Genomic DNA, 22,998 nt, shown 5'->3' with positions numbered 1-22,998 from the left:
AGATCGTTTTTTGAAGAATAAAGGGATTAAAGGTTATGGTGTTCGGGCCGGAAAGTGGAGCTGAGTCCACAAAAGATCAGCCATGATCTCATTGAATGGTGGAGCAGGCTCGAGGGGCCAGATGGCCTACTCCTGCTCCTAGTTCTTATGTTCTTATGTAAACACAACTCCTCAGAAAAGATCTATACCCAGGTAACCTCCTGAACCAAAACAATGTTTCATTAGCCATCTACATGTAAACAAGTAAATTGTTAAAATCAATGATTACCTCACCTTTGTGACCCCTTTATGACAGCTTTAGCAGACATACTGCCTGTATGTATTTGAACCCAGGGTTTCCAATAACGTTACTACAAGAAAATATAAAATATAATATAAAACAATTTCCTACATTCATCACAGTGGGTGCTGGAGTGTGCGTGTGTTGGAATGTGCAAGAGTGCTGAAGTGTGCGTGTGTGCTGGAGTGTACATGTGTGCTGGAGTGTGCGTGTGCTGGAGTGTGAATTTTCTGGAGTGCGCATGTGTTGTGGAGTGTGTGTGTGCTGGAGTGTGTGCATTTGCTGCAGTGTGTGAGGGCACGTATGTGCTGGAGTGTGTGATTGCGTGCATGTGTGCTGAAGTGTGTGTGCGCACATGTGTGCTGGAATGCATGCACATTGTTAGACATTTAGCTGCTGTTGCGTAAAGAGTCAAAGGTACTTCTCCTTTTCTCAAACACCTTTAGTTCACTTTAACCAACTCTGCACAGAACTCTGTCATCACATCACCTGACACAAAGGCCACCTGAAGCCCCTTTACATACCAGTGTCAATTATTAGATACTTAACCTAAATGAGACAACTAATTAGAATGTCTCTTAACCCATTACTTAACATACGCACCTGTGTGCTGAAGTATGTGTGCACACATGTGTGCTGGAGTGCAAGTGTGCGCACGTGAGCTGAAGTGTGTCTACATGCACATGTGTGCTTAAATGCCTGTGCACGCACATGCATGTGTGCTGGAGTAAGTGTATGTACATGTGCTGGAGTGTTTGTACATGCATGTGTGCTGGAGTGTATGATGAATGTAGAAATGTCATATATAGTGTATTATATGTATTTGGTGCAGTAAGGGTTAAAGGCCTGGGTTAGTGCATGACTGCTGCAGTTTAGCTTTTAAAAATCTTGGTTTGAAAGACAGCAGGCTTTTTGGAGACAGAGGTGCAATTAAAGCATCATAAAAGTTGGGGATAATAGACTTTTATTTTGTTCAGAAGGTTTCCTGGGCAGTTGTTAATTAGAGACATTGTGTTCAGTTTTGTGAGGTGGTGCTGATAATGGGAGGAGCCAGTGCTTGGAGCCATCAGGTTTTCAGGGGTTAGGTTTTGGCTGGAAGGTGAGCAGAGAAGGTTTTTGACAAAATATAGCCAGAGATTCTGCATTATTCTGAAAGGGTATCAGGTCTCTTTCTTTAAAGCATTCTAAAAAAATCTCTCTTTCCCAAAGTGGAGTATCCAAGACATCACTTTACAGCAAGAGTTCCTGAGTGCTAACTGTATTTAAAAGTGGTTTGGAAACTGAGATGCTTTTATTGTTTGAGTGGGAATAAAGATAGCAGTTAAGAGTTATTGTGTCATTGCCATGGTTAGCATTGTCTAAGGGATAATTGTAAGCAATTTTCTTGTGTGATGTTAAAGATATTTTAGTGATGAGTTAGTAATAAGGTTTGTTTTTCTATACCATATCCCTACTTTGCGTGAAATCACTCATGGAGCAAGGTATCCTTTCCTCACAGTCTTACAAATTAAAATAAAATATTGGGGTTTCTGTCCAGTATCCTAGCCACTGTTGGTGTCTGCTCCAGGACTGTATTAAATGTACGTGTGCGCATGTGCTCTGGAGTGTATATGCGCACATGTGTGCTGGGGTGCATGTACACACCTCTATTCTGGAGTATGTGTACACACCTGTGAGTGTGCATGTTGGGGGTGTGTGAATGTGTGTGTGTATTAGGGTGTGTTGGGAGGTATGTGTACATTGGTGTGTGTTGGGGTGTGTGTGTGTACATTGGCATGTGTGTTGGGGTGTGTGTGTGTACATTGGTGTGTGTGTGCATTGGTGTACATGTGTGTGTGTGCGCACGCACCTGCCTGTGTGTGCGTGCATCTTCACATGGTTAAATATTACTTAAACCAGTGTGTTTCCTGGGCAGTACTGGCACATAGACTTTCAAGTGCAGGGCAGCAGCGTTGGAGCAAGTGAAGCCATGCCCCTTTTCTACCACTTCAACTCCTGTACAGCAGGTAAAGTTAAAGGTCCCCCTCACTTTGAGAGGCCAGGGAAAGGTAAGAATGTAAGGCAGGTGGTTGACAGGTTTGCAGGATGGTTCGGAGGGGGTGGTAGGCTGGATCAGGGATGGGGGGGGCAGCATAGGTCGGGGTAGGATGAGTAAATGGGGAGTAGTCAGAGCAGTGAAAGAGTGTAATCAGAGGACAGTGGGTAGGTCAGGAGGGTAGTCAGAGGGATGGGGTTGGTTGGGGCTGGGGGTAGTTGTGGAGTCCAGTGGGGGAATGGTTGGGATGGGCAGGGGAGGTGTCAGTATAATCCTTAGCCAGGAGTTTGAAGTGATTTTTATCCTTCGACATTTTCCTAGGAGCTAATTCTGCCAAGAGAGTCGGAACTATCCAAGGCCCCAATTTAAATTAAAATTTCCCATTGGAAATTTGAACTTCCGGGACAATTCCCATGCAGTCCTAATGTGAGAACATCTGTTGTAGCGTGTCTTCTAGGGTAACCCCGTGCATGACCACCCTTCTGGGGAACAAAGTGCATGGTAAATGTTCAATACACCATGCAGATAAGGACTGGTCTGGTCAAAACAGAACATTATGACGAGGTTAATTAAAGTACTTTCGTTTTCCTTTTGGCAGACTGACCCTCTGGGGTAAAACTGAAATTAATTCTCTCTCAGCTGGACAATAAGCAAAAAAATGGCATCACTCTAAATTTAATCAGTTTAAAGTGAAAATTAAACAGACATTTTTTTAATTGACCAGAGGATTGGACACATTTTTCTTTCAGTGCTTTTAACTAAAGACGGCTATTTGGAGCAGCTCTATTACAAATACAGTCATGTACAAGAAGCAGAGATAGATAAAATGCTGCTTACAACAAAACCCACACGTAATAGGACTGCGATGCTAATACCTTCTGTGTAAATGACATTAAATTGGCACTTAGGGTTAAGAAAGTGTTCCAGCAAGAAAAGGCTGTTTAAGCCTTTTCTCTCCAACACATTGTGCCCTCTTTATCTCATCGAGAGAGAGAGAGAGAGAGGCAGTGATTACATAAAAAACATCCAAGAAGAGACAACTGGCTAATTTCTGTTTTTCCCTCGACCCACAAAAATAACTGAGGGAAATTTAAAAGGGAACGTTCCAAGAATTACATGATTCCCAGAAAAGGAATGTTTGTTTCACCTTCCATGTGTGACAGTACAGTAAGTGTGTTGTGTTTGAATACATTTTATAACTTTTACTGCAGAAGAAAACTGGAGTAATTTTGCCCTAAATTGTTTCTCAAGTGTATTTGATCACGCATATTTATGAACGGCATGGTGGCACGGGGCTAGCACTGCTGCCGCACGGCGCCAGGGACACGGGTTCAATTCCAGCCTTGGGTGACTGTATGGAGTTTGCACTTTCTCCCTATGTCTGTGTGGGTTTCCTCCGAGTGCTCCGGTTTCCTCCCACAGTCCAAAGACGTACAGGTTAGGTGGATTGTCCATGCTAAATTGCTCCTTAGTCTCCAACAACCACAAAACATATTTCCTCAACGTCATTGACAAATTCTCCCGCTTCCCCTTTGCAATCCCCTGCCCCTACATGACCGCTGCCACCGTCATTAAGGCCCTACATAGTGTCTTCACCCTGTTTGATTTCCCCACATACATTCATAGTGACCGGGGCTCATTGTTCATGAGCGACGAACGACGTCACGATGCCAACCACGATGCCAACCTCCAGAGACTTCTCCAAACCGCCCAAACCCTTAACCTCACTTACAACAAGGAGAAATGCGTTTTCCGCACAACCAGACTCGCCATCCTCGGCTACGTCATGGAAATCGGGGTTCTAGGACCCAACCCCGACCGTATGCGCCCCCTCCTGCAACTCCCCCTTCCCCACTGCCCCAAGGCCCTTAAAAGGTGCCTCGGGTCCTTTTCCTATTACCCCCAGTGGATCCTCAACTATGCGGACAAAGCCCACCCACTAATCAAGGCCACCACCTTCCCACTGGCGGCTGAGGCCCGCCAGGCCTTCAGCTGCATCAAGGCGGACATCACCAAAGCCGCAATGCACGCGGTGGACGAGTCCGTCCTCTTTCAGGTGGAGAGCAACGAATCAGAGGTCACCCTCGCCGCTACCCTCAATCAGGCTGGCAGGCCAGTAACATGTTGTCACGCACCCTAACCGCCTCTGAAATTCGACACTCCTCGGTCGAAAAAGAAGTCCAAGCCATCGTGCAAGTCGTGCGGCACTGGAGGCACTACCTCGTTGGTGGGAGGTTTACCCTCGTCACCGACCAACGATCGGTAGCCTTCATGTTCGATAACACGCAGCAGGGCAAAATCAAGAATGATAAGATCTTGAGGTGGAGGATCGAACTCTCCACTTATAATTCTGATATAGTATATCGTCCTGGGAAGCTCAACGAGTATCCAGATGTCCTGTCCCGCGGCACGTGCGCCAGTGCGCAAGATGACCGACTCCAGGCTATCCATAATAACCTTTGCAACCCGGGGGTCACCTGGCTTCTCCACTACATCAAGGCCCTTAACCTGCCCTACTCCACTGAGGAGGTCAGAGCCATGACCAGGGACTGCCCGATCTGTGCGGAGTGCAAGCCGCACTTCTAGCGATTGGATAAGGCCCACCTGGTAAAGGCATCCCGGCCCTTTGAGTGCCTCAGTATCGATTTCAAAGGGCCCCTCCCCTCCAACAACCACAAAACATATTTCCTCAACGTCATTGACAAATTCTCCCGCTTCCCCTTTACAATCCCCTGCCCCGACATGACCGCTGCCACCGTCATTAAGGCCCTACATAGTGTCTTCACCCTGTTTGACTTCCCCACATACATTCATAGTGACAGGGGCTCATTGTTCATGAGCGACGAACTGCGTCAGTACCTGCTCGGTAAGGGCATCGCCTCGAGCAGGACTACCAGCTATAACCCCCGGGGAAACGGACAGGTGGAGAGGAAGAATGCAACGGTCTGGAAGGCCATCCTCCTGGCCCTACGGTCCAGGAATCTCCCAGTTTCTCACTGGCAGGAGGTCCTCCCCTACGCACTCCACTCCATTAGGTCCCTCCTTTGCACGGCCACAAACGAGACCCCTCATGACCGCCTGGTTGTTTTCCCCAGGAAATCCACCTCCGGGGCCTCGCTTCCGTCCTGGCTGAAGACACCGGGGCCTGTCCTACACAAACACATCAGGAGCCATAAGTGTGACCCCCTGGTCGAGAGGGTCCAGCTCCTACGCACCAACCCCCAGTACGCATACATAGAACACCCCGACGACCGACAGGATACGGTTTCCCTCTGGGAGCTAGCACCCGCAGGTTCCACTACGACTGCCACCCCAACTTACCCCACCCAACCTACGCTGACCAGCGCCCCAGCCCCTACATGGCACCCGCACCCCTTCCCGCCCCCATTCCCCCTTCACCGACCCACAGGAACGAAGCTCCAGAAGACACGCTCCCGGAGTCCGCGTCTGTACCCGCACCAGCAACTTCACTACCATGCCCGCACGGATGAGTTTGACACCCGGGCCAGCTGCGACACCAGAGCTTCGGCGATCACAGCACACGATCCGAACAGGCTGAACTTGTGAACCCTTCACCTCCGCCGGACTTCATTTTTTCAACAGGGGGTGAATGTGGTGAACGTATTGCAGTAACCATTCACCATATATGTAACTGTACCACGCTGTTGCCCAAGAGGGCTCAACCTATGGACCATTGTAAGGTATCACCTGTGATGCATCATGTTGGTGCTTTTGTGGACTCTGCCCCGGCTCCTCCCCTTGAGAGGAGGCATAAAGAGCAGCTGCCCTGTAGGCGGCTCTCAGTAGCAGAGCAGTCGCAGGCAGGCACTGTTCTAGTTGATTAAAGCCACAGTTTACATCTACTCTCTGTTTCGCATGAATTGATGGTTGCATCAGTAGGCTTCAAATTAAGTTACTGTGAAAAGCCCCCAGTAGCCACATTCCGGCGCCTGTTCGGGGAGTCTGGTACTGGAAATGAACCGTGCTGCTGGCCTGCCTTGGTCTGCTTTAAAAGCCAGCGATTTAGCCCTGTGCTAAACCTGCCCAAGTTGGTTACATTAACACTGCAGTGAAGTTACTGTGAAAATTCCCTAGTCACCGAACTCCGGTGCCTGTTCGGGTACACTGAGGGAAAATTCAGAATGTCCAATTCACCCAACAAGCACATCTTTTGGGACTTGTTGGAAAAAACTGGAGTGCCCAGAGGAAACCCACGCAGACACAGGGAGAACGTGCAGACTCCGCAAAGTGACCCAAGCCGGGAATCAAACCTGGTGCTGTGAGGCAGCAGTGCTAACCAATGTGCCATCGTGCCGCCCCGTTGGCAGTTATTTGGGAGATAAACCCCTGCTGTAACAAGTTTTTCCATTTCACCCTTGATTTTGTCCAAGAATGGGGGAGGGGCTTTCCTTGGTGTGAAGAGGCAAATCAGTTCAGCATCAACTCTTAGGATAATATGGCACTCAGTCTTCAGTTTTGCCAAGCCTGTGGTTAATCTCGGGAATTCATTCCTGAATATATTGCTGTAATGCTCATCAACAACTTCATCAATTTTATAGAGTAGGTTCAATTTTGAGAATGTCTTCCTGTTTAGTGATTAAGATTATAGGTTCTGAATGACGTACAGAGGGTCAATGATTTCTCTATCTTTGTACTTCATTTCTGCCATGTGTTCGCTTATGATTTTCAGTGTGGCCCCACCTGGACCCTATAAGTGGGTGAATGAATGGCTGCTTTGTAATATGTTTATACAATTTTACTTCATCAGACAAGACTGAAACCCTTCCCTCTGTGTCTAATTTATACACTGCGGGATGTCCATCCACTTCAAGTTTAATGCTCCGGTATTTAATTTTGGTTTACTTTCACTTCCTGGGGAAAGTAATGTCCTTTCGCAGTGCTTCTTTCACTTCTTGTATGTGGTTGAGTTTTATTTTTGTTTCCTTTTGCAGACTGCGTTTCAGATCGGCAGAAAATTTTAAGATGTCCTAATTTTCCACAGGTGTGGCACTCTGCTCCCCATGTTGGGCATTCTTCCGAATTGTGCAGGTTTTTCCTATCACAGTGAGAACTATTCACAATGGTGGATGGCTCACTTTTCCCAATTTTCACGGGCTTCTGCTTTGGTACGTTTTCCCTTTCTGGCCTACATACTGAACGGCCTCACTCAGTCATTCCCATGGCAACTTGTCTTCTCCATGACCGCACTATTTTGCTTTCTGAGCCTTTTACTCAGTTTGTCTCACAATTTGTACTGTCATGACTGGAGTTGAATCTTCTCCCATTTGCAAGAGTTCTGATCGAGGTTCATCCATGACCCCAACTAGTATTCGATCACAAATCAATTTATCCCTCAATATTCCATAGATCGTTGATGAAAGAGTCCATGGTCTCACCTCGTCTTTGTGTTCACTTGTTAAATTTTGCCCTTTTTCATGATTGCATTTTTGGAATCCTGACATATGAATCAAATGCTTTGTAAGAAGTCAAAGGCTCATCGACTTCCTGCCTCGCTATTCGGGCATCAGCAATAGCTCCAACTGCAAACAGTAATATTTTGACCTGATCCTTTTGTGTTTTTTGTGAAAAACAGAAGTGGTTCTACATCTAGTAAACCTCTTTCTCCAGTTATCTCCCATTGCTGAAACAGTTGCGCATCTTTTGCGCTCCAGAATGGTACTGGGAGTATTAGTATGGATTCCTAGAATAGTTGCTGCTCCACTGATGTTGCTTGTTGATTCTGGTCTGTGCTCACTACTGTCCAGACTCCGGGTCTGTGTCTCAGCTTGCGTCTGCTGCACCCCCAATGCTCTTGTCTTTTTGGTGAGTTTTGAATCTGTTCCTTTAGTCCTTCTTTTGAGGCTCTCTTGACATGCCGGGTCTGTAGCTGCTTCATGTTGTTTTCTTTTTGTGGATCTTTTACTCGCTGTCAATTGTCATCATGAATAGTCATGTGTTCGGGTTCTGATGGAGTTATTTGAGGCTTGTCTACTCTCCCCACATCAGCTGCTTGAGACTATAGATTGTTAAAACCGCTACTCTTTATTTCCACCTACCATATGGGTAAATCCCATTTTTATGGAACGCAAATGGAGCGGAAATGCTGGCCTTACGGAATGAAAGTGAGTGTTATTTTGGGTTTATTTTCAGTCGATTGGGCTGAAGGGCTCCCTCGTGAAAATTATTTTATTTAATCGTTTGCTGATTCCACTTTGTTTTCATGTATAGTCCTGCACTGTGAAATAAATCCATCTTTTTGTTTGACTGTATCGCCCTTCTCTGACTATTTTACACAATACCAGAAAAAATCCTTTTTTCCGAAATGAACTTGGTCTAACCCATTTTGTAAAAATAGGATTTACCTGTATCGGGATTTACCTGTCTCGGGATTCACCTGTATCGGGATTTACCTGTATCGGGATTCGCCTGTATCAGGATTTACCTGTATCGGGATTTACCTGTATCGAGATTCGCCTGTCTCAGGATTTACCTGTATCAGGATTTACCTGTATCGGGATTTACCTGCATCAGGATTTACCTGTATCGGGATTTACCTGTATCGGGATTTACCTGTATGAGGATTTACCTGTATCGAGATTTACCTGTAATGGGGCCTCTGCATGAGGTTGGAACTTCTGCTTCTTCCAGATCTCAACTACTCAATCATATGGCATTACATCTTCATTACATCAGCACCATGTGCTTCTGATTTTACCCCTTTACAAGGAAAAGCGACTCCACTCTCCACATGCAGCACCATGGGGAAAATTTTGAGGTTAGATGAATGACCAGTGCTTTTGATGTTCTACCCTTATTTACAATTTGCAAGCAAGCTTCAGGGTGCTCCGAAAGAGTTCTCACCAAATTGAGGCCTCGAGGCTACTTTGCAGGTGCAATTTACCCACTGCATTTTTGTTAATATTTTGTAAACACAATAAAAATCGACCTCATCAAGTCTGACTATTATGTGAGCAGCCAATTCACACATTTGGCTCGAATATTCAAGTTCCAGATCTAACCACCCAGAAAATCTATGGGCTTTGAAAACTGAGGGACATCAGCAATTATGTCCAGGGCTCGGTTTTCGATGTGGATGCCTGGGGGTTAGAAAACAATGCACAGGGACTCGCGATCTTTGGGGTTGGGGTAGAGCCGGGAGTGCAGGAGGCGAAAGAGGCCGGTGTGCTGGCCTTTGCGTCCCTAGTAGCCCGGCGAAGGATTTTGCTACAGTGGAAGGACGCGAGGCCCCCAAGCGTGGAGACCTGGATCAATGACATGGCGGGCTTCATTAAGCTTGAGAAGGTTAAATTCGCCCTGAGAGGATCGGTGCAAGGGTTCTTTAAACGGTGGCAACCTTTCCTCGACTTTCTGGCTCAACGATAGGGTACTGGGACAGTAGCAGCAGCAACCCGGGGGGGGACGACGTTGATTATGTTGGCTTATTTTATTTAAATTTGATTTATCTAATTTTAATTTATGGTTAAGTTCTCTTGTTTGGAGGGGTGGGGGGTGGGGGGAGTGTGATACATGTGATGTTACGGTATGGGGGGAATTGTGGGTGTTATGGGGCTGTTAGTTGCATATTACTGCTTTTTGCTATACTTGTTGTTATATTTTTATATTTTCTGTAAAAAATTCCAATAAAAATTATTTAAAAAAAAAAGAAAACAATGCACAGGAGCTATGTTAAGAACATAAGAACTAGGAGAAGGAGTAGGCAATTCAGCCCTTCGTACCTGCTCCTCCATTCAATATGATCGTTGCTGATCTCCTCTCGGCCTCAGCCACTTCCCTGCCCGCACTCCATAACCCTTCAACCCATTACTAATTAAAAATACGTCTATCTCCTCTTTAAATTTACTCAAAGCCCCAGAATCCACTGCACTCTCGGGTAGTGAATTCTACAGATTCATGACCCTTTGAGTAAAGTAATTTCTCCTCATCATTGTTTTAAATATGCTACCCCTTATCTGAAATCTATGACGCTCGTTCTAGATTGCCCCACAAGAGGAAGCATCTGCACTATGTCTACTTTGTCAAAACCTTTTATCGTCTTATATAGCTCAATTATAGCTCCTCTCACTCTTCTAAACTCGAGTATAGGGCTAAACTGCACAATTTTTCTTCATAAGATGAACCCCTCATCTCTGGAATCAATCTACCGAAACCCCACTGAACTGCCTCTAATCCGTCCTCAAATAAGGGGACAAAAACTGTGCACAATACTCCAGGTGCGGACTCACTAATGTCTTGTACGGCTGCAGCAGCACTTTCCTACTTTTAGACTCTATTCCTTTTATTATAAAGGCCAAAATTCCATTGGCCTTCCTTATTACCTGCTGTACCTGCATGCTAGTTTTCTGCAATTCATGCACTATGACACCCAGATCCCTCCGCACTGATGCATTCTGAAGTTTCTCTCCATTTAGATAATAAGTTGCCTTTACATTTTTCCGATTAAAATGGACAACCTTGCACTTATCCACGTTAAACTTCATCTGCCATATTTTGGCCCACTTACTGTTGTATTACTTGGTTAAAGTAATATCTGTCGTTACTGGTTGCAGATTAGCTTGAAGAATATACGAGTTTTTGATGTAAACAAATTTATTAAGTAACAATAAAACTAATAAATGAGTTTGACACTCTACTGAACTAACTCCAGAAATAAAGTGATGAGATATAACTATATAAACTGTATCTGAACTACACGTGGTGTCTAGGCTGTGATCTAACTATACTACACTACTGCTGTCTAGCTACTCCTGTGTGGAAAGAGACCAAGATCCTTTGGGAACTAGTATATATGCTGGATCTTGTAATGCCCTCTAGTGGTAGTGTTATAGCTAAGTGTTGTGATTAACCCTTTAGCGACATGTCTGTCTACATATCATTGTACTCACCTAACCTCTCTATATCCATTTGTAAATTTCTTATTTCCTCTTTGCAATTTGATGTCCCAATATTTTCTATTGTTGTTTTCCATTGGTGGGAGACTTCAACCTTTTCTCGCCAAAAGCAGAGAATGCCGCTCATTAAATGATGTGAGAGAATTTACCTGAAGCAGGAATGGAGCAGAACCCAAGGAGGGAGCAAGTTACAAAATACAATTGCCAACACCTCCTTACCCCTTGATTTTGTCTCTGGTACCTTGGCAGGCAAATTATTCCAAATGATTAGCACACTGAGTAAAATGGTATTTATAAGAGCAACACTTACTTGCCCCTGACTCTGCCTATTTTGCACACCAAGAGTAAACCATCAATTTCAATATGATTCTCATTTACAAAATGGTTTTACCAAGTAGACAGCGGATAAAGCAATTGCAAAATCAGCCATCAAATGTATAATGGGGTATGGAACACTCATATCTCTTTATACCTGTGGCATTGATTCTCTTTTTAATACTGTAACAATGTATCATATTCCAAAAATCACAATATATTTGCATAACCCAAATAAATTCCACCATGCAACAACATGCCTCCCTCTATTGGGCACTTTTCTTTCACATATTCTTCCACGGATCTCACCCTGAGACTTTGATGATTGTGTAGGAATGCTAAGGACGTGCTTTAAAGTCATCACCTACTCTTCCTATTGTGAATTTAAGACACAATTCAAGGGAACCCACTGTAGTCTATTTCCATATCACCGGCGGGCATGCTTTATAATGGAGAGACAGGTGGTCTGCATGCAGGTCTAGTGTAAGGGGCTGACCTTTCTGTTTAGCCCTTTTCTCCTTCTTGAGGTTGGCAGCTTGTGAACCTGCAGCTGAGGACTTTGATTTTTTAGAAGGCTTTGGAACTTGCCCATCTGCTACAACCTTTACATCCTCATGTTCGGCTTCTTGCACTGCTGCATGAAATATTTGGATAAAACAGAGAGAGAGGTAAGGGGAGACAGCAAGAGCAGAAATAAGAATAAAGCAGAGGGAAGTAATTCAGAGAAAAAGCAAAACAGCGGAATAATCTTATTAGGTTTTAGCTAACAAGGAAATGAATATTTCAATCCATATTCCTCATTCATAATCAGACGGCATGAAAGAATATCTTGAAAATGGGGCAGTGCAATCATATATTACATTTATTCAGTTACTATCGATTAATTACAAGGTAAACTCATAAAATATCTATAACAACAATAGTGACCTTTATTCCAACCACCACAGTATTGTGAGGCTGCTTAAAACTTGGTATGAATTCCCTGCCTATGAGATGAGATGGATTAAAACATTTTTATCACATGTTATAAGTCAGAAAGCAGTGAACAACTTACAAATAAACAATGTACAACACGTTTCCAAGGCAGTTCAAAAAGGCCACAGGCACAATCTAACGGAAATAGAACAAAGAAAAGTACAGCACAGGCACAGGGCGACCATGCTGCCCGTCTAAACTAAAATCTTCTATACTTCCGGGTTCCGTATCCCTCTATTCCCATCCTATTCATGTATTTGTCAAGATGCCCCTTAAACGTCACTAACGTCTCTGCTTCCACCACCTCCTCTGGCAGTGAGTTCCAGGCACCCTGTACCCTCTGTGTAGAAAACTTGCCTCATACATCTCCTCTAAACCTTGCCCCTCGCACCTTAAACCTATGCACCCTAGTAATTGACCCCTCTACCCTGGGCAAAGTCTCTGACTATCTACCCTGTCTATGCCCCTCTTAATTTTGTAGACCTCTATCAGGTCGCCCTTCAACCTCCGTCATTCCAGTAAGAACAAACCGAGTTTACTCAACCTCTCCTCATAGCTAATGCCCTCCATACCAGACAACATCCTGGTAAATCTCTTCTGCACCCTCTCGAAAGCCTCCACATACTTCTGGTAGTGGAAACCAGAATTGAACACGATACTCCAAAAGTTTCTAAGTGTAATTTGTGGCGGATTTTGCTGGGAGTTTCCTGCCCCCTCTGTCAGCGAGTCCCCCCCCCCCCCCCCCCCGCTATCTAACCACACTTAGTCACAGGCAGCATTTACCAACCAACCCGCTATGTGCTTTTTAGCTACAGAGGCAGCCCACCAGTGGGATTTTCTGGTCCTACCGTTGTCAACGGGATTTCCCCATTGAATGCACCCCTCGTTACTGGGAAACCCCTATGCCGTCAATGGGACCAAAATATCCCGCCAGTGTGAATAGCAGATAAATTCCGCCCAAATTTTTTGGTCTTTGGGGAGTTTCTCACCGGTTTGGCCCACATCACTGGGTAGCTGAACTCACTGACCAGACTGGCTCCTCAGAGATCAGGCTGCCATTTTGAAAGGATGCCCTGATCTCAAAGTGAGCTTCTGGGTCCCCCACAACTCCCATCCATGGCCAATGTCACCCCCCCACATATATGGGCAGTGCCCCACCACCCTCTCCCAAGTGATGACACCCTGTTATAGGGTCATTGAGGACCCCTCTTTACAGATTTTCCCGCCCCCATTTTGGGCTCCCCTCTTCCAGGACCCTTAACCTTCACTCCCCCCCCCCCCCCCCAATCCTTCATAGCCCCCCTCTTTTCACAGGCTTGACCCCTCTCAGGCCCTGACCTTTGGCAGTGTCACCCTGGCAGTGCTCCTGCCGGCTTTGCAGTGCCACTTGGGCAGCTTGGCATTGCCAAGGTGCCCGGGTTCCAAGGGGAGGGCCTGTACTGTCCCAGGCCACTCAGGGGCCTCCGATGGCCCAGGAAACCCCCAGCTGCCGTTCTGCCTGGTCCACGTTTGCGTAGTTCAGTACTGAACAGTGCTCGGCTGGGGACTCCCTGGGGAGGCCGGCAGATCCTGGGTGAGAACGCCTTTAGTAGGTTTAAAACCTACTTCGGGTCTTGCGGCCTGGTCACGTGTGGGTGGGGTCCTGCTCGCGATGTCTTGGTAGGTCTCGTGAGGCATACTGCTGTTGGGAAGCACGCGGGAGTCTTCTCCCGGCATCTACCGGCCGAGTCGCACTCCCAGTCAGGCACGACGCGGCCCGGAGATAACGCCTTACGTCGGGTAAAAGTAGATTTCAAACCAAAGAAGCAAATATGAGGAAGTGCCAGAGAGTTGTGTTTTAAGGAGTGCCTGAGGGGAGAGACGGCGGTGGAGATCTCGAAAGGTTTGGACAGGCAATTCCAAAACATAAAGCCCCAGTGAGTGGCAGGTAGGTAAATGTTGTGGGTGGAGGGGATTCCAGAAACAGTTCGAACCAGAGGAGTAAGAGAGTCTGGAGTGGTAAAGAGCTAAGTCAGGTTACAAATATGGGGGAAGGTGAAAATGAGAATTTTAGATTGAAATCTTTAGGAGGTTGGGAGCCAATGCAGGGCAGGACGAAAAGAGTCAATAGATGAATGGGATTTAAGTTAGGATGGGACGGGACTATATATGACAGGACAGGATTGGATAGCAGAAGCTAAACTTTGGATGAGATGAGGTTTACAGAGGATGGAAATGGGTGGCCAGGAAAGTGTTGAAACAATGAAGTGTGAAAGGTATGAATGAGGCGTTCAACACATTGTGCTGAGATAGGGGACATTGGTGTTAGAGAGTTGGAAGTATGTGGTTGTCGTGATACAGAGGTTGTGTAGTCAGAAGCTCAATTCTGGATTCAATAGGTCCCCGCAGCAAATGTTGTAGTTCAACCTGAGACAATGGCTGAGGAGGGGGCTGGATGCAATTGCTGGTAAGTGGACAGTCTATGTAGAAGCAACCAAAAATGTTGCATTCAATCGTCCCAATACTTAAATTAGGGAAATTGCAGCTCATCCAAATCTGGTTGCGGGACAAGCGGTCAGAGAACAAAATGTAGGCGTTGAGAAAGTCGGTATACAGGTGGACCTTAATGTCACCAGTATACATTTGGAAGGTGACCACTGAAGGTGCCACTGAGGGATAGAATGAAGTTCAGAGGAAGGCCAAAGACAGATTGTTGGAGGACTCTGAAGGTAACAATGTGGGGCTGGCAAGAGATGCTATTGTGGGAAATGCTTGAGCCACAATTGTATAGGTAGGAGTGGAACAAAGCGAGAGTAGTCATATTAAGCTCGAGTTTGGAAGAGACATCTTGGAGGAGGACAGTGTGGCGAAAAAGGCGAGAAAGAAGATGAGAAAGGGTGGTGCACTGTGAGTAAAGTTGCAAAGGATGTCTTTTGTGACTTTGGTTAGAGCAGTTTCAGGAATGTGGCAGGGTCTAAAACATATAGATTCAAAAATCAATTTGTGGGAGATATGGGACCAGGTATGGGAAGAAGAAACACATTGAAAGATTTTGGCGAGGTAAGAGAGGTTGGCGATGGGGCAGTAAGTTTACCAGGACAGTGGCATTCAGGATTGCGGTTTTGTGGTGACAGTGCCTGAGGAGAATGAACCATTTATAGTGTCATCTAGCATGCAGGCCCGGAAGGAAACTTGGGTGGTCAGCAGCTTTGTGGGATTAGGCCAAAGGAAAATGAGCTGTAGGGCACTACTCGGGGGAAAAAGTCAAGCCTCAGTAAAGCATGAAGAGAAAATAATTGGCAGCTACAGTGTGGATAAGGGCAAGGCATCCCTGTTGGTGAAACATCATGTGATCTGTAGTGACATTAGCAGAGTGTGCTTGCGTGGGCTTCAGTTCTCTATTTTAGATTGTCTGAGCAACATCCCTAAATAAAACCTCGCATTGGGTTTGTATGAATCTAGAGTGTGGGCACGCCCATACCTTTTTTCTTTGTGGCAAACTAAAAGATATAACAGCTACAGTGTAAAGAATAAATAAAAAATATAAGTATGTGGGTGTTGCTTCGCAACTAGAGCCTTGAAAGGTAGGGAAGGTTTTAAGTTTTAATTTAGCTAATGTGATTGCAGTTTGAGATAGGCAGTGAGAGAAAAGGAAGCTCTCACAGCTCTGATAGAAGCAGTTAGTTTTGAAAAGCTAAAGAGAGAACATCTCTCTCAACCATGCTAGAATAAAAGTCATATGGAGCAATGGCTAAGAAAACAAATGTCAGGAATCTAATGTCCAGCTAGTTAAGGATACTAGAGAAATTAAGAGAAGTTTCCAAGAAGTCTGGAGTTAAGTAAATAGAGACCAAGATATGGTTCAGAAGATTTCAAGAAAGAGACAACAGTGTTCTGAGTTAAAGAGATAGTTGCAGTAATCAGATTTAAAGTGGGACAGCAGCCTTCAAAGGTACATCAAACGTCTAATGCCATTTTAATGGGAATCAAGAGACAAAGAAATCCTAAAGGGGTTGCTGTAAAATCCTGGACAGGATTAATTTTTAAAAGTGGAGCAGAAGCTTTGTTTAAAGTGTCATTTTGAAACCCTGGTTTGGATTTCAGGATGTAAACTGGGCAAGCATAATTAAAAGGGAAGAATGTAAAGCGTGTTTTTGAGAGTGGAGTTTGGAAACTCTCACATGACAATCATCTGGGGGGATTCTGATGAGACATTCACAAACATTCACTTGAGGTTCAGAGTGGAGAGTGTATTTTCCCAGTCAGCTTGTGTGCTTAAAAGGGACTTTGTACTATTGCGACCATTGTAGCTTGAGGTGTTCTTTGTAATCCATGATAATCTTAAAATGTGTGTAATTGTTAAATTAAGGGGGAATGAAGGAGTATTGTATCATAATCCAATTTTGTTGTTAAAACTAATTAGCGGTCCTGTGATCCTGTTTCTTCACGTTTTATTAAAAGAAAGTTAATGTTGTGGTCTTTTGAGCTACCTATCCAATTGTGGCTCAAGCATTCTTCCTGTCCAGTTATAACATGAACTGGGATCATAACAATGAGCATGAAGGAGGACCACAGTGCCTTGATTGACTTTGATGCCGGGTTCTCACAATATACTTCCCTAGGAACTTTAGGACCACCAGAAACCCAGCAGAATCTATGTTGCCAGCCAGCACACTTAATCCTCCCACTAAACAATCACTGACAAAAAAGATAGCTTTGTATTTGAAACAAAGCACAACCACCAAGGGGCAGTATTGTGTCAGCTCAAAATACCAACATAATACATTACAGTCAGGGAAGTAACGGTACTATATGAGATTTGGAAATTATATTACTTGTGTATTTGTCACTGGATACATGATAAAATGGCAATTAATGTTATTGAAAGAACTTAAGCATGAAAGCGGTTTTATCCTGTTAATTAACAGAGTTGGTTTTCCGCCTGTACTTTATTTTTAAGTGAAAAAGATTAAGCTGCAGTACTTCTTGCATGGAACCTGGAATTAATGCCTGGCAGCAGTTTCATTGTTAGTCCTCCTGCAAATTGTTCTCTGGCCGATTCGCCCTCTTACTTCATATGGCTTTTCTAGCCTGATCATTAATCTGCACGCAATAGCCTCAGCATGAAGCTGTGGCCCGTGCAGCAGGCGAGAATTAACCTGAAAAAATCAGCAGTAAGAAGGGGGAGAGAAATTGACACAGGCATTTTCAAATCCAAATGGTAAACTCAGTAAGGATACTGCCTCTGGCATGAGCTCTGCTGGATCTGCATTTAGCCTCTGTTCAGAGTTGGCACATGGGTGTCATGGCCATGGGCGCTATAGAGATAACCATTCTGCATTTGCCTTAAAATAAAAATGGAACAGATAACAGCATGACACGAGTGCACAGCGAGAGCTTCTGGCAGAGCTATCCTTGACTGGCATAATACTGTGCCGGTGGTAATATATCATTGTGAAGTGAGTTAAATTCATTTTGGATCATGTGGAACACTGTAGCCAGGATTTTATGAGAAGAGGCGGGGGCTGGTGGTGTGTGTCATGTTCTGTAGACTGGCCGATATGAATGATGCATTACAGGACATCTAGTAAGTAATTTATTATGAAACAACTGCGTGGTAAAGATAACTGGAATAAATAAATAACAGACTTCTAACATTAACTAACTATTATAGAGCTACTGCAAAACACGCCTATCCTCCAACACGACTTACTCCCAACTGCCTCGAGGCACAGTATCGCATGGTGGACTTACACTGCCACCTGCTGGTCAGAGATCGTGTATAATACTGTATACAAAATCTTTATGCAAATCATCACATCCCCTCTCGTTTGGAAAATGTAATTACTTACATTGATTAGATCATTTTTACAATTAAAGATGATATGCATAACTATTTACATCTTTAAAGTATTTACAGTCCGTCACAAATTGGTTTAGCTCAATAGGCTTGCTGGTTTGTGATGCAGAACAAGGCCAGCAGGGTGGGTTCAATTCCTGTACCAGCTGAGAATTGGCCGCGATTTTCTGCTCTGGCGCCAGAGTGGTGTCGCAGGGATCCAGGAGCCGGCGCGGAAGAAAAGTGGTCCGCAGCCAGAGAGGCCGGTCCACCGATTGGTGGGCCCCGATCGCGGGCCAGGCCACTACAGCACTACAGAGACTCTCCCCGGGGTTGGCCCCTACAGAGGCTCTCCCGGGGTTGCCCCCCCCCAACCACAGGCTGCCCCCTGACCATCCGAGGTCCTGCCAACCCAGAGCATGTTAGAATGGCACCGAAGGGACTTAGATTTTTTCAGATGGCCGCTCGGCCCATCCGGGCCAGTTAATCGCGGCGCCGCCAGAGGATTGCCGCGACAGCCGTTTGCGGTGATTCTCTGTGCGGCCCGGCACCATGCGCACCCGCCCGTTTTTCACGGGTGGGAGAATTCCGTTGGGGCGGCGTGGCGTGATCCACCGGGCCGGAGAATTGGGGGGGGGGGGGGGGTGTCGGAGAATCACACCCCTGAATTCTCCCTCAGTGGACCCGAACAGGCGTCGGAATGTGATGACAAAGGGCTTTTCACAATAACTTCATTGCAGTGTTAATATAAGCCTACTTGTGACAATAAAAAGATTATTTACTTATTTAAATTCAGTCTTTCGGGTTTGCGTCTTGGCCTTGTTGATCTTCTAAGTGGCTGCTGAACCTGTGACATTACTTCATCTTCCTCGATAGTTGTTGATGCAGTTCATTGTTCTTCATGTATTATGGTGCCTTTATCTTGTTGTTCTGTGTGCTGCACTGTGTGTTCTTCAGCTGTTTTATGACTGTTGCAAGCTTCTTCTGGTGGTTGCATTACAATGGTTGAAGACATTTTGTAGATTCATCATCAAACCTCTTCATGGATTTGGCCTGGAATATCTCCTTTTTTTGAAAGAGTGGTTGCCTCTCTACTTCTGGAGTACCAGACTCTTTCGACGATTGGAACTGAAGCATTCTGCAGTTTGTTTGCTTCCCACAACCACTGTGTGCAGATGTTCATTCTCCTGCACCGTGTGCAGTTTTGCACCATTGCCTCAATATCTTGGATGATACCAGGTTAATAGATTGTGTCTTCGGCTCTTTTCTGACATTTTTTTCTCCCGTGTGCCCTTCATAGATTTTGTGCAGAACCACTGACCTCAATCCGTTCTGAATTATTATTCTCTTATTTCTCAGCAAAAATCCACCTGCATCACTTAACTCTGCTCATGCGTTGAACAAACTTGAGCAGGATTCGCTGGACCATCCTTCGTGGAGCGATCGTCTCACCATCTGCAAGACTGTGTCCTTGGTGGTTTCTTCTTTGATTCGGAGACAACCGATATAGGTCATGCAGTCTGTAGGTTCTTCGATGCGCTTAACCATGCCGAAAGCTGTCATCCTCTCCAGCTCAACCTTCAATGCTTCTCAATGAGTAAGTCGTGTTGAAAATTCTAATTCCATGGGAACCTGCTAGAGTGAGCAGCAACGCGATATGCCTCTCATCAGGCTGTGCCTGCAGACCAAGGACTGCAACAGAGAGCTTGAACTGCTGCTTAAACACCCAACAATTCTCGTCTATGTTACCGGTAATCCAAAGCTGTTGAAGTGCCTTGATACCTTCCATCCTGGGCTTCCAAGTTTTATCACGTGTTGTGCACCAGTTGCTAGTAGTTTATCAGGTTAGGAGAAGAAAAAGCATTTTCTTTCTTTTTCTTCAGTTACCTTTAATTGTTTAGATCTATGCAAAATCTTCTTGTTCTTAGTCAATCATCACTCATGGTACCATGTAATGTTCTGTAGACTGGCTGATATAAATGTGCACTACAGAACATCTAGTTTAAATAATATATTAAGAAACAACTGTGTGGTAAAGATAACTGGAATGAATAATTAATAACAAACTACTAACATTAACCAACTATAATACAGCTACTGCAAAACACATCCAGCCTCCAGCACGACTTACTCCTAACTGCCTCGAGGCACAGGGCCACATGGTGGGCTGACGCTGCCACCTGCTGGTCGGAGATAGTGTATAATACTATATGTAGAATTGCTTTATGCATATCATCACGGGGGGGGGGGGGGGGGGGGGGGGGAGCAGTCGACTGACCCTCTGAATTCTGAGAAAGTCAACTGCTCTAAAGGTTTGCTTGTTGTGATTCTGCTATTTATGGCAAAATATTTAGGTCATTGATCTTATTGTACAATATATTTGTGACCTCTTTGATAAATTCAGACATGCCAACGATATAAATGTTCCTATGTTGGGAAGGGGCCAGAATAAGGAAATTTGAAGCCCATGTTGACTTTGACAGCCACAGCCAACACTATGAATATCATAAGTTGATTATAGGTTAAGCTGAAGAGTGGCCAAGTGTTCACTGCCTCCATGCTAAAGCTCAGCCTCCCAGAACACATCTCTACTGCCCATTACATGGCAATTGATACAGGCGACTGCTCTGTAGCAGAGCGATTGGCCTGACTATTTGACAACACGCACCTCCATTTCGTACCCTTTTCTGTTGCTGTTCTATCAGCTCCAGTGCAATTGAAATGAAATGAAATGAAAATCGCTTATTGTCACGAGTAGACTTCAAATGAAGTTACTGTGAAAAGCCCCTAGTCGCCACATTCCGGCGCCTGTTTGGGGAGGCTGTTACGGGAATCGAACCGTGCTGCTGGCCTGCTTGGTCTGCTTTCAAAGCCAGCGATTTAGTCCTGTGCTAAACAGTCCCTTTTTTTTTTACGTCAAGTACATTTTCCATAGTCAGTCCAAAATTAAAATATGGGAAACAATTTACAGTACATCACCTTTAACTAAAACTTCAGCTTCACACTTGGCTCTCCACCTTTCTTATATTTCATTCAAGTGTAATAAATATTTGAATCAACAATACATTGCTGCTGCAACACAAACCACGTTCCCTTAAATTCAGTTGCTTTAGTTTGCCTTTGCAAGCAGTGAGCCCTTTAGCATTAATTCTAAAACAAAATCTTGCCACAAAAGTGTTTAAGTGTAATAAATACTCCAAAGAGTATTAGTTGCAGGGCGGCACGGTGGCACAGTGGTTAGCATTACTGCCTAAGGCGCTGAGGACCCGGGTTCGAATCCCGGCCCTGGGTCTCTGTCTGTGAGGAGTTTGCACGTTCTCCCCGTGTCTGTGTGGGTTTCACCCCCACAACCCAAAGATGTGCGGGGTAGGTGGATTGGCCACGTTAAATTGCCCCTTAATTGGAAAAAATGAATTGGATATTCTAAATTTATTTTTTTTAAAAGAGTATTAGTTGCTGGAGCATATTTGTCACTCCTGTAAAGGCAGTGATGATTTGTAAATCTAGATCAGAATCTGTAGCATAATTTTTTATTTATTACTTGGAGCATAAATACTATCGCCATACCTCTGTAAAATAACATGGATGGAGAGTGCCTCCCACTTTCCCAGAAGTAATAGAAATTACCGTATGATCCATTTTTAAGGGGTTATGTTTAGCTATCTAAAATATACTTCAGTCTCCTTTTTGAGGTTTTGCAAGGCCAGCGATGGAGGGAATCTTCCTCAATATGATTCTGCAGCTCTTTACAGTCTATCCAGTGAAGGGATTCTGTGGTGGGGACTTTCCCTGCCATTCAACTTGGGCCTGAATTTCATGCTCTCCCACTTGCATGCTGTTAGGTGGGGGGGGGGGGGGGGGGGATGAGCAGGCTCACAGTGATTTTATGCAGGAGCTGGCGAAGCAAGGATTGGCTGCAGGCCCTTGTTCCATTTGAGGCCCTATGATTGGCCATATATGGGCCATTCCTTGCCCAGCCTCAATGTTTAGGCTGGCAGAAGTATTTCCTGAGTGTGGAGGAAGCCCGAAAATGATCATGCTCAGGCCTCAGGCAGGGAGGTGGACACCTCAATTAGAAGTCCCCTTCTGACCTCAGGCACTACCCCGCCTTTAAAGTCCACTGGTCATTGGTCTTCCCTCCAACTCCCTAGCCTCTCACCCAACGCCCACTTTACACGTCAACGTAGCCTGCTGTGCTGTGAAGCTAAGCAAATTGGTACCTCAGATGATGGATCTGGCACCTCTCGCTATGCTGCACATCCCGTTTTATTGTTTGTTGTTCACATATATGAGAGATGCATGCAATCTTTTAAAGCAAAGTCCATCAGACATTGAGTTCCGACTTCTCTCTCCTTTAGTGTAAAAGACAACTTGAGCGGAGGCCCAGACTTTGGCGTTGTTTTCAATCATTTGATTCGCCAACCCTGCCACTCACCCCGCCACACTCTCTTCTAGCAGGGAGTTGCTAATCAGAAATTGAATTCCAGAAGGCTTTAAATTTGAATTAAAGCTGAGAGGAGGTGTTAAACCCTAATACACATAATTCCGGTGAGAATACCACGGGTGGAGAGAATGTAGGTTATTTCTCAGCAGTGTTCAAGGTACAATTTGATATTAGCTAGGCAATTCCTGAGGGAAGGGAGGAAGCTTCTTCTTGACTTTGCCT

General features: G+C 45.1%; 1 protein-coding gene across 4 annotated transcripts in view; it reads right to left on the bottom strand.

Annotated features, from left to right (window-relative positions):
• tub (TUB bipartite transcription factor) overlaps positions 1-22,998 on the bottom strand; it is a 479,022-nt gene that overhangs the window by 67,239 nt on the left and 388,785 nt on the right. For 3 of the 4 annotated variants that reach the window (XM_038808107.1, XM_038808110.1, XM_038808109.1), the window contains exon 4: positions 12,036-12,173. The exons of the other annotated variant lie outside the window; for it this stretch is intronic. In XM_038808107.1, the coding sequence (XP_038664035.1) occupies positions 12,036-12,173 (138 nt within the window). The remainder of the gene's footprint in view (positions 1-12,035; positions 12,174-22,998) is intronic. 4 annotated transcript variants of the gene reach the window in all.

The sequence above is a fragment of the Scyliorhinus canicula genome, chromosome 9 (genome assembly GCF_902713615.1).
Source record: "Scyliorhinus canicula chromosome 9, sScyCan1.1, whole genome shotgun sequence".
Taxonomy (NCBI): Eukaryota; Metazoa; Chordata; class Chondrichthyes; order Carcharhiniformes; family Scyliorhinidae; genus Scyliorhinus; species Scyliorhinus canicula.
The sequence above is the reverse complement of the archived record's forward strand: the minus strand, read 5'-3'. Positions and strand labels throughout refer to the sequence as shown.